The 12697-nt window shown below is 49.1% G+C and overlaps 1 protein-coding gene across 1 annotated transcript; it reads right to left on the reverse strand.

Annotated features, from left to right (window-relative positions):
- Nucleotides 1-2181: 2181 nt before the first annotated feature.
- On the reverse strand, nucleotides 2182-12480 carry SUMO3 (small ubiquitin like modifier 3). The gene is made up of 4 exons (XM_080937682.1): nucleotides 12355-12480; nucleotides 9155-9283; nucleotides 5138-5209; nucleotides 2182-3432 (listed from the first exon to the last, which is right to left on the reverse strand). Exons 1-4 carry the CDS (start codon nucleotides 12373-12375, stop codon nucleotides 3328-3330), a joined length of 327 nt encoding a protein of 108 aa, XP_080793808.1. The 5' UTR covers nucleotides 12376-12480; the 3' UTR covers nucleotides 2182-3327.
- Between the last annotated feature and the right edge of the window lie 217 nt (nucleotides 12481-12697).

Below are 12697 nucleotides of genomic sequence, written 5' to 3' on the forward strand. Positions count from 1 at the left end.
GAGCTCAAGAGGCCCAGGTCACTTAGCTTCTGTTACAGTTTGCACAGAACCTCCTCCAGCAGTCTGCTTTTAAACTGCTTGCTTGCACAAAACTTCTCTATGCAGACTGCTGAGTTATCAGGATGATTCTTGTCTTTAAAAACAACTCACTCTATACTGTAAAGCAGTGGTTCTCAACCTTCCTAGTGCCTTGACCCTTTGTTGTGTTGACCCTTAACCATATGATTATCTTTACTGATATTTCGTAGCTGTAATGTGGCTACTGATGTTAAACCCTGTGAGCCAGTGTCCTTTATTCTTGGGTCCCAAATACTGAAGCATGGTCCCAGCTGGCTGGAATAAAAACTTCCAGTTGGCTATAGACTGTATCTGAGTGGTTTTCTCTGGTGGACTCCCCGTACCAATCTTAGCTGTGTTTTCCCTGCATCCTAAAAACAGGAGTGAGGCCAAATTTCAAAGGAAGGAAGGTGATTGGCAGAGGAAATTTCAAGGCAGCCTACCTAACACCCAGGCTGTGGCAAGGTGCTTGTTCACATTTATTCAGTTACAGTGAGAACAGGTACAAAGTGGCCCAGAGAAATGTGGGATGTGTCCTTGGTGAGTAGAGATTAGACCTAGTTAAGGGCAGGGCAGATGGGGAACAAAGTGACTGTAGTGGTTAAAAGAATTTAGTGCCAGTCAAGAGCTGTCTGAGACCTTGCACTGGGACACTGGGTACAGTGCCTATTGAAATGAGAACCCCAGGGTATAAAAATGCAAATTCATCTAGAAGAAATAAAAAGCCCATAGGGAGATGTTTTCCCAGCCTCAAGAGCACATAGAGGTGGCCTAAGGCGTTTCCAGGCTTCATCTGGAACTGACAGCCAAATTTTGTGGTGGTGTTGACACCTGTAAAATGTTAGAGGGGCGAAAGAATGGAAGTTTGTGCCAAGACTCCAGAAAGCCACTGAAACAAGGCAATGAATGGGGTTATTAGATTCTGGTACAGAGGCCCAGAGAAGCCACTGCGTGGGGTTGAGAAGTAGATGGTAAGGGATTCCCTGGATGTTAGAGGTGCTGGCAGGGTGGGATGTACACTGAAGAATGCTATAGGCACCACGTACTGTCCCAACAGACACCACAGGCACCTCAGCCAACAGAAGTATGGGATGAAATGACCCACAGCTACCGGAGCCCAAATGATGCCAAGAACCTCTGACACTAGACACGGAGCAGCAGGCTTTGGTTTGTGCCCTGCTGGCTTTCATGAATCTTGCTTCGGCCTAATCATTGCTAAGCTCCAATCCCTCCCTTTTGAGATAGGCATGTTTACTTGCTGTTGTATGTTAGAAGTAACTTCTTTACAGGGGCTCACCATTTGAAAGTGTCTTAAGTCTCAGAGACAGACAATGTGTTTTGTATTATGCAACACATAACTTGGAGAGCCAAGTAGATCCCACAGTGATGGATTTGGGTGTCTGGCTAGCAAGAAACTTGATTCAATTAAGAAATGCCTAGAGTGTTAATGAAATTCACCTTTGAGTACACCCTGACAGGGCCCTTTTTTCTGGCAGGATTAACTGCTTCCTGGTCCCCGAAAGCTCTCAACAAGCAGCCTAATGCTCCAGTTACCTTTGTCTCCCCTGTCATGATGAAGCACCCTCAAACCATGAGCCAAAATAAACTCTTGCTCCTCTAAGCTGCTTGCCACGGATTCTGTGACAACATTGAGAAAGTAATTGTCTGGGAGACCTAGAAAATGGCTCTGTACTCCATTTTTATCACACATTCCTGCTGGGTGAATTATGTGTGCTTGATGCTGGTGCTTAACTTATAGACTAACACCGTTTGGGCAATGACAACCGTGGTTTTGTCTCACCTAAGTACTGAAACCCCTCATAGACAAATTAGCATCAATTCATGTCAAAACTGACTAGTGGGTCATGAACTGACTGATACACCCAACGCTACACCCTGCCTCTACAGCCCACCTTATCTTCACACACCTGCGTGAGGAGAGCCGAGTCATATTATGTGCAGATTCAGGACCAGCAGACAGGCAGCTGGAGCAGCATAGGGCACATGCTGCAAAGCAAGCTAAGCAACTGCCTCCCCTGTCTGAGTGGCCTCACTGGACAGACTGTCAACAGTGAGCTGTGACATGTGACCAGCTGCAAATACAGTGTTTAACACAGGCCAAGAGACAGAATACCAAACTATATTTACTGTTTACGGTAGTAAAGGACAACAGATAATGTACAAACCGGTGAATAAACACAGCAGAGCCAACAGACGTCCCACCTAGACCCACGCAGCGCACAGGAATGGAACATTTTCCTCAGGACTTTAAGCAAGCGAGAGATGGCAGGTCAGTGTCAGGTGACTATAAAAGGCAGATATGGCCATCAAGCAGCAATGGATCCTTACAGAAGGATGACAGGCAGAAACTATGGACATTTAACTGACCCCACAATGAGGAACCAAAGTCACCCACTGATGCGCCACTTTAATACACAATCGTGAGAATGAGGTCACCTTTCCCGGGCTTGCTTTTGCAACCACACTTGAAAGCGGGTCTCTTACACAACATCGCTGAAAACTTGATGCTTAACCAATTCCCTTCTTATACAGAAACCATAATTATGTATTGAAAGCAAGTTCTAGAAGAAATCTAAGACCACGTTCAATTTCCAAATGAGACGTAACAATGACTTTCTTCTACATTATAAAAAGGAAGAGGGGTTTCACTGTACCACCCTTACTGATGTATCCATTACCAGATACTGAGTGGGAAGTGGGCATGTGCAGGGATGTCTGGGCCACAGGAGGAAGAGTCCTCACATTCTGAAGAAGCACTGGTCTTTTTCCTTTCACTTTACAATATGCTTGAGAAAACTCAAATGTACAATATTTCACATTTTAGTATTATTCTATGCCTACAACACACAGGTGGAATTCTGCCTCTCTGCCCCGCCCCACATCCCATAGGCATGCCCACTGGTAATGTGACCACAGCTCCCTACCTGATCAGGACAAGTCACACCGGAGGAAACCATAGTTCTAGGGACTAGACTCAGGCCATAGAGTGAGAGTCTACATACAGACCCAAGATTGGGAGGAAAGAATTTTAGGGATGGGAGAAAAACAGAAATGAAAACAAAAACAAACCCCCAAAACTCATGTCCCTCAAACCAAACCCCCCTAACGGCCAAGTCATGTAATGCTCCTGCCCCACAGTGTGATCTGGATGTAGTTCACTCCAAGCGCATCAGAAAAGAGGAATCGTTCGTTCCGTGACTCTGGCTTCTGCTGACTCTTGTGTGACTGGTGTGGCTGCATGGTCACCACTCAATAGCAAATGTCAGGACAATGGGTGGGTGTGGGGCTCCCTCGGGCCGCTCCTCCCGTCTGCTGCTGGAATACATCAATGGTGTCCTCATCCTCCATCTCCAGCTATTGAAGTCACCAGGGCGGGCCCACAGAGAGGAGACAGGAAATTCAAAAGTGAGTTCACAATGATACCATGCTCCCAAACAGCTTCCCCAACACTACACACAGCCCAGTCAGCTTGGCTGGAGTGCAGCATGCGACAAAAAGGGTTACTGTGGAGTCACAGTAACGACTTATCCACCTGACTTCTGACAAGATTCACAGGAGAATAATCAGAACTAAGAATTGAGAGAACAATGGGGTCATTAAAGAGCACACTTTGCACACTTACATCTGTTTTATATATGGCAATGTCAGCATTTTAAGATACTTGAATATATTTCTAATGAGGGGGACACTCACATGAACTCAGGTCATCAGGTTTGGTGACAAGCATCTTACCCAGTAAGCCATCTCACCAGCCTCGGCATTTTTAGATATTGGATAAACATTTTACATTCACAAAAAATTATTATCCATTTATCTTTTGCTTTATGTGTCTGTGTATGTAGTTATGTGAGCTTATGTGCCCCAAATGCATAGATGATTCTTGGATCCCCCAATATTAGAGTTATAGTGTTGAGGTGTGAGGTGCCATGTGGGTGCTGGGAATCGAACCCAGGTCCTTTGGAAGAACAGCTGGTTCTCTTCACCCCTAAACTACCTCTTCAACGCCTCCCCCCCCCCCAAAAAAAAACCACAAGGATTTCTGTGTAGCCATGGCTATCTTAAAACTCATTCTGTAGCCCAAGCCAGTCTCAAACTCAGAGATCAGCCTGCCTATAGCTCCTGAATCCTAGGATCAAAGCCCCCCAAAATTGTTTAATTTTTATGAGCACATGTGTGCCTAATGCCTAGGGGCCACAAGAGGGCATCAGATTTCCTGAGACTGCGGTTAAAGACAATTGTAAGCTGCCTTGTAGGTACTGGAAGTTGAACCCAGGTCCTTTGCAAGAACAAGTGCATTTAACCACTGAACCAACGACCCAGCCCTCACAAAAAAAAAATTGTTTAATATTTTAAAAATTTATTATATGCACAATGTTCTGCCTGCATGTATGCCTGCAGGCCAGAAGAGGGCACTAGGGTCCCATTACAGATGGCTGTGAACTACATGTGGTTGCTGGGAATTGAACTCAGGACCTCCGGGCAAACAGCAAGTGCTCGTCACATCTAAGCCATCTCTTCAGCCCACAAAATATTTTTAATTCAAAATTTTAAAAGTAAGTTCTGACTCCAGTTCAAAGTCTAATAAAGAACAAGCAGCCGGCACTAAGCAAGCCCTCAGGACCTCAGGAGCTGTGCATCCTCCATCAGCCCGCACAGTGGACTCCTGGGTAATCGAGCTGAGAGTATGGACCCTACCTCTAAACAGCAAAGCTGTGTCTGACTGCCACTCCTCTGAGAAACTCAATCTCAAAGTATCAAAATAAAGTCTAATAATGAAAATCACTGAGGAGGGGCTAGAGATGGCTCGGCAGTGAGGAGCACTGACTGTTCGTCTAGAGGTTGAAATCCTAGCACACACATGGCAGCTCACAACTGTCTGTAACCCTGAGACCTGATTGACACTTGCACACATCCACACAGGCAAAACACCAATGCCCATAAAAATAAATAATTTTTTAAATATTGCAGAAACAAGCTATTTCTCAAATAACAGTGTTCCAAACGGGCACTGTTTAGAAACTAGAAATGGTGCAGACCCTGGAGCCAAGACACTTCATACCTGGGCTGGAGTGTCTGTTTCATTGATTGGTTGTCCATCAAACCGGAATCGAATCTGCCTCATTGACAAGCCCTAGGGAAACGGAAGGAAAAGCATTAGATGTTCCAGGTAACACAGCCTAACCTGGAGACATATATTCAGAGCGACCAACAGTGTGAGCATTCTGCACATGCACACATGACCCAGCTGAGCAGAAAGGGTCACCTACAGCAGATGCTGCCCCAAACTAACCCACTCATGAGTCTCCAGTTCACTCCAACACTAGGCCTGTCCTAATTCTGTCTCTCACTTCCTCCCAGAAGGAAAGCTGAGCCAAGTTCCTCCCTTCTGTACAGTACCATTTCCTCCTCTGGAAAGTTCCCAGTGAGAAGCAGGTCAGGTGACCACGAGGGTCATAATCAGGAAGGCGGTGAGGAGCAGAGCAGGAAAGAAAGGCATTTTCCATCCTGAAAGGAGGGCAGTGGGCCTCAGCCTGTCCAGAGGAAGCAGATCAACAGCAGGCGAAAATGCCCTCTACCTTGACAGCTCTGCTGTCCCTGCAGGACAGATGGGACAAACTGACTGTTTACTGAAGAAAGGCTCGGCCTCCAGGAAGGAACCAGAGATCATTGCTTTCTTGCTGACTAGAGTCGAAAATCTCAGGGCCCCGGGGATGGTGAGACCAGGAACTCCTGGGTCAATGTTGTGAAAGTTCACGTGCAGGGGCTGAAGAGCCGGCTCAAGGGTGCAGAGCATCTGTCTCGTACAGGACTCGGGTTCAGTTTCCCAGCCCCCATACGGCAGCTCACAACCACCTGGAGCTCCAGTCCCAGGGGATCTGATGTCCTCTTCTGGCCTTCGTGAAAACCAGACATGTGTACAGTGCAGACATACATGCAAGCAAAAACACCCATGTACATATAAATACAAAAGTTCACACATAAATCTCCAAGTCCCCCACAAACCTCAGAGGACAAGAAAGTTTCTGTCTCACGGCAATAAGCAGGGCTTTCTAGCGATGTGGACTGAGAGCCCTGTCAAGGGAGGTATGAGCAGTAGGTGTCCAGAGTAAGCTAATAAAAGCCTGCATCCCAATGTTCCTCAGAGACCCCCCAGTCTTCCACCTGTACCCCAAAGCTGGGTGCAGTCTGGAGGCGCACTTTCTCAGGAAACAGCACCTGGGCCCCAGGGCCCCCCAATTCTAACATAATGCCCCGTGGATGCGCAGCCTCTGCCACACACAGTATTTCTCTTTCCCACAGCACACTGCTTCACTCTTAAACACAAGCAGAAACTGGGGCACATTTAAGGAAAGACTCAGATGTGTGAGAAGAGCCCAGAGGAAGAAGAAAGCACCATGCCTGTCACAGAAACGACACGGCTTCCCAGTGAGAAATAACCGCACACACTTAGAGATAAGGGAAAGGGTCTTTAATACAATAACTTGAATCTGTCTCTGCCTAGTACTCAAAGAGGAGGTGGCCTTAAACAGAAGATTTCTGCTAACTTATGAATTCCACATGCAATGTCACCCTTAAATCTCTTTCAGGTCCCAGGCCCAGGTTACACTTGGAGCAATTTAAACAGAGACAGGAGACTGAAAGTCTGGCCACGTGGGCAGATGGGAGGTTTATGCAGCAAAGATCTGGCATATTGCCAGAATTATTTTAAGTACACCAGTGCTGTTCGGTTTGAAATGGTTCTTACCTGGGGCAGTCTTACCCACCTACCCGCAGTACGCATTTCTCAGAAAGAGAACTGGGGACTTTAAACCAGGCCAAGACTTAACATTGGTTGTGACCCTGCTCAGTCCTCTGTGCCGCCTTGTTAGACATTTCTTACTTGACAGGGGTATGGGCCTAACAGTTGCTTGTAAGTCAGGGTTTTCTCCGTTGTTGTAAGAAGAGAGCTCAGAGTTCTTGCAAATAAACATTTACATCCTAGCATCTTAACTTTCTCTTATCTCTAACAAGCCTGGCTGGCACCTCACTTACCCTTGGGGTGTTCTGGAGACAGTGTTCCTTTACCTCAATTCCACTTTGTATGACTCATAAGCACATATATTAGCAAATTCTGTATAACAATTCTATTATTTTAAGTTTCTTCAATATCAGGAGGCAGAAAAAAGAAGGGAGATGGAGCACATTAGGAGTTAAAGCACATGCACACTAAACCCTTTAGGAAGGTTAAAAATGAGTATGCACGCACACACACACCAAGAAAACAAAAGAAAGTTGCTACTAGGGGAAAAAAAACACAAAACAAAAGCAGAAAGTGCACTTCTGGGGGCTGAAGAGATGGCTCAGAGGTTAAGAGCACCGACTGCTCTTCCAGAGGTCCTGAGTTCAAATCTCAACAACCACACGGTAGCTCACAACCATCTGTCATGGGATCTGATGCCCTCTTCTGACATGCAGGCAGGCAGATTACTGTATATACAATAAATAAATAAATCTTTAAAAGGAGGAAAATGGTCACAGGCAAGCAAGCACACAGATTGGCTGACTGCAGGAGTACTGGGACTCCCAGCAGCAGAGACAGACGTCTGTCTACACAAGAGCAAGGACAGGTAGAGGCAAGTGTACATTTGGCAAGGGCCCAGAGAGCACCCTGCCAGAGCGAGAATTCTCCTGAGCCCCTGCTGAGCTCTCACATCAGAGTCAGACTGTCACTGTGTTCCAAAGCACAGGATGCTGACAGAGAATTATGACAACTTCAGTGCCGAACAGTGCACCTCAGCCTACACTATTACATCAGCCAGATGTGCAAGTCCCTGTCAGATGTGGGAGATGATGCTCCATGGCAAAAATGGGAAATTAACACAGAAAAAAAATGCAGGAGAAGACAAAGGAAGTCTCCAGAGTGACTCTCCCAAGACCGTGGGATGGAAGCTGTACAGACCACCTCACCTCCAAACAATGGTTCAGGATGCCCCAGAACGCTGAGGTAGCTGACCTAGTATGTGCCCTCCAACATAGTGTCTCAGAAGACCCAGGAACACCAGACACCCATGAAAACACAAGCAGACTGAGCACAGCACCAGCAAGGAACGTGCTAACACATGTGCAGTCCAAGTGGTGGCACATGGCACACACAGCTGACTCAGCTGGAAGGGTACAAGGGGACATGGCATCATCAGAAAGCTCTGTCTCCTTTCACAGGTGAGAAGTGTCTGAGGTCAAAACCCAGAGGAGAGGAGGCCAGTGGCACCATCTGCAGGGCTCAGGAGGTGGGAAAGGAAAACGCACGGCACAGCCTTTCAGGGCACTTACAACAAAACCAAAGGACAGCACACAGCTGTGTGGGCAAGCGCTCAGAGCAACCTTGTACCACCATAATGAGATGCCTCTACCCTCACAGAAGGGAAGGGCAGGACCCCCTATGAGTACCACCAAATGGCAGGGGTTAAACAAGAACTGGGCACCTAGTTTACATGCAGCAAGCCACTGAGGCAGACAACGGATGAGCAAGAGAGACCCAGAGTCCAAGGACTTCCAAGCAGGCTAGAGTGTACCCATCTGCCAAAAGGTCCCTAATAACAATGAATAGATGGACAGACCCAAGCACAGTGTGTACAAGAGCCGTGAGTTCACAGTGACAGACAACCCAGCTGGTCACTGCTGGAGACAAGGTCAAGTCAGCTTGCTATTTTGAACCAGTAATGAAAGGACAGGGTCACATGCTGCCTCACTTTCCTAAATAACAAAGTCAAATCGCCAATGAGGACAGCATACACAAGCAGAATTAGATGGGTTCCAGGAAGAATTCAAACCCGCACAGATCCCACACCTGAGCATACCACAGGGCCTCACCAGAGCCAGGTAGGAGTGTGCCACCACTGGGTTACTCTAGCAGGAAGCAAATCCCATAGGAGTCTGCTCAAGCCAAGATCCACCTATCCATTTGTAGGAGCCCAAGGAGAGAGACACTATAAGGACATGCCAAGATCCAGGGCAGCAAGGGCAAGCCTGCAACACAAGCAGCCCCTCCACACTCCTATCCCAACCCCCTGTACTCCTTCCTCTGGCCAGCACGGACCTGCCTCTCACAGTAGGCCTTCATCAGTTTGCTCAGTGGGGTGTGCCTCTTGATCTTGAACTGCACCACTGAGCCATCTTGCCCCGCCACTTTCAGGTTGATGTGGTCGTTCTCTGTCTTCACACCCTCCTGCAAGACACGAAAAATGGGTCTCAAAAGCCAACTCAGGATCACCAGTTTCAAGCACAAGTCCTTGGGTAAGGCTGTTGTTTTGAGTCGTTCAAACCAACCTCATTCTCTAAACTCCCCCAGCAGCTCAGAGTTGCTCGTGTGGCTGTCTTAATTTTTACACAGAATTTATTTTTAACCTACATTTGTTAAGCACAGTGACAGAAACCACAGTGTAAAGTCAGTCCTTACAGACTACCAACTGGAAGACAAAAATCTGCTCATTAAATCTAGAGAGCCAAAGAAAATCCATCTTTGTTTTACAATTACTTACGAGGCTAGTAAAAACACACTTGCAGGCTCCACTTGGCTCTATATGACTGGTAAGAAAAGCCAACATAAAGCCAAAGATGGAGAACCAGAGAGCACTAGGGGACCCTGAGGGAATCCAGTAGAGGCAGGAAAGCTGTGGTCCTCCTGGAGTCAGCAGGATAAAGGCTGCTGTCCCCTCTGGAGTTGGCAGGGTAATGGCTGTGGTTTCCCAGGCCCTCTGATCTCAGACTCTGCTTTCTTCTGGGGTTCTGTAGCTCTACAGAATACTGTCCGCTCAAGGCCCTGAGTTCCATCCTCCATACTGGAGGAAAATCCTACTGAGCAGCGGTACTTTTTGTTTTTCTATGATCATGATACATGAAGGCTGCTGAACAAAGTCAGTGCTTCTTGTTGCCTGGAAACACATTTTGAACAAAAAGTTTGTTATGGGCCACAGAGCCAACTTTGGGTTGTTCAGTCTGAAAAGGAAACTCTGTTTTGTTCTTCAGAGTATGCTCCACCCACAAGATGCATCATTTTGGCCCCAGTGGATAAAAGGGTTCATGGGAACTTTTAACCTTTATTATTTTTAAAATGTGTATCAGTATTTTGCCTGTGTGTATCTCTGTGAATCACATGTAGGCAGTGCCCAAGGAGGCCAGAAGAAGGTGCCGGATCCTCTAGGAGTGAAGTTACAAATGTTTGTCAGCAGTAATGTGAGTGTTGGGACTTGAACCAGGTCCTCTTTCAAAGAGCCACCTGTGATCCTAGCTGCTAGGCAGTGTCTCCAGCCTTGGGAACCATTAATTAATATTTTATATGCATTGGTGTTTTGCCTGCATGTATGTGTGTGAGAGTGTCAGATTGTGGAGTTACAGACAGGTGTGAGCCACCATGTGGATGCTGAGAATTGAACCCTGGTCCTCTGGAGAGCAGTCAGTGTTATTAACCACTGAGCCATCTTTCCAGCTTCTGAGAACCATTTATTTCTAAGGAAACAGATCCCCTTGGGATGCCCTCGGCAACTTTCCAGTTCCTGGAGGAGGTAGGACAGTGTCAGGAAGCTCCGTGCAGGGTACAGAAAGCAACCTGCCCTGCTCTGGGTTCTAACAGCCTTGGGTAGGAGCATAGCGCTTTCTAGTTGAGAGGTTCCAACTGGGACCTGAAGGAACACCTTGGGATGCCATTCTCCCATCCCCTCCTGTGCAAGACCCCGCCCCCCACTCACTTTCGGGACACCAGTGACACAGCAGTGCTGCTCACAGAGCTTGGCACCTGCTCCAAAGGGTGGGACTCAACGTGAGACAAAGTGAAGTCCAAAAGTGAGAAACATGAACAGCTCCAGGTCCCAAGATGCACTGACTTCTAACCCAGTTCCCAAATTGAATGTGTGCGTTCAAAACAGAGTCAGAGGTGAAAAGGCCTCAGGCATGCTTCCCTCCAACAGCGGGATGCCTGGCTGGCTCCGGCCTGGAGTTCTCTAATTAGCAAGTAAATCCAGAAGGATGAGGGCTCAGCACCAAGATGGACAGCACCTGTGGAATAAACCTGAGTCAAGGTGGAGGCAGGCTCAGCTACACAGGGAAACCTGTCTCAAAACACAGCAGAAACCCAACAAAGGCAGGCCAGGCTGGGCGACACACTCCTTTAATCCCAACATTCAGGAGGCTGAAGCAGGAGGATCTCTTGAGTCTAGCCTGGACTACAAAGAAACCTTCTCTAAAAAGGGGAGAGAGGGTGGGGGAGGAGTATCTGCCCAGTGTACCAAAGTCCCTGGGTTGCATCACCAAAATGGAAATAAAAACATAATGCATATTAATTTTAAAGAAACTATATTGGACTGGAGAGATGGCTCAGTGGTTGAGAGAGCACTGACTGTTCTTCCAGAGGTCCTGAGTTCAATTCCCAGCAACCACATGGTGGTTCACAGCCATCTGTAATGGGATCTGATGCCCTCTTCTGGTGTGTCTGAAGACAGCTACAGTCAGTGTGTGTGTGTGTGTGTGTGTGTGTGTGTGTGTGTGTGTGTGTAATAAACCTTTACAAAAAGAAATCCGGGATGGTGCAGGCATGGTGCAGGCAGGACCCAAGGCTGAGCTGAAGGGCCCCCCGCAGGCAAGATATTTCTGGGCTCAGCTGCTGAGCCTGTTTCCATGGCATTCCTGATGCTTACCCTGCTCGAGAGTGGTCATCTCCAGTCCGGACAAGAGCACAGAATGCCAGGCTCCAACGTTTATCTCTCGTTGGATTAAAACCGTCCCCGACAGGGCAAGTGAGGGTGGGAAAACTTCCATTTGGAATGGTGGGCAACCCTGGTCTTCCCACGCACCAATTGCCGAAACCACCGCGATGGAGTGGGAGGGCATGCGACCGGGCGAACATTGAAAGCTCGGAGCGGCCAGACTCGCTCCTACACCGACGTAGCTCTCACAGCGCCCGCTGAGCCCCACGCGGCGCGCGAAGGATGGCCGCGCCTGGGAGTGAGGACCGACCGAGCGCCCTGGGAACCAAGCACCACCACCCAAGTTCCGGGTTCTCGGGTCGTGGGCGTGGTTACATCCAAGGCGGGGCTAGCCCGGGGCGGAGCCTTGGCGTGGCGGGAGGCACAGCCGGGGGCGGGGCTAGAGCGAAGCTCGGGGCGGAGTGCGATGTCGGTGGGGGAGGGGCGCGGGCCGTGGGGGGAGGGGCGCGGAGGCCCGGGCGCGGTCCCGCGGGTCCTGTTTGCGCGCGGCCAAGCCTGCATCCCGCGGGATCTGCTGCGCCTTGCGTGCCGGGCTTACCTTGGGCTTCTCTTCAGACATGGTTGCGCGGCGACGGCGGCGGCAAGCGCAGCGGGAACCCGTGGCACTGGAGCGGGCGAGTCACGCTCTCTGCCCCGCCGCTCTCCCGCCGCAACTGTCGCGGGGCCGCGCTTTATCCCTAAATCCCGGCGCGGCGGTTGGCCGCGCGGAGTCACGTGGCCGGGCGCGTGCACGAGGCGCGTGCCCCGCGCCGCGGGTGCGCGCTGGCCAGCCGCGACTCCGGACGGTTGCGGCTGCGTCACGGGGCGGGTCAGGCGTCCGGGCGCGCGCAGAGCCCCGGGGACGCGCGACTCGAGGTCCTGGGCCCAGAGACCCCCCGGAT

The sequence above is a fragment of the Micromys minutus genome (genome assembly GCF_963924665.1).
Source record: "Micromys minutus genome assembly, chromosome: 25".
Taxonomy (NCBI): Eukaryota; Metazoa; Chordata; class Mammalia; order Rodentia; family Muridae; genus Micromys; species Micromys minutus.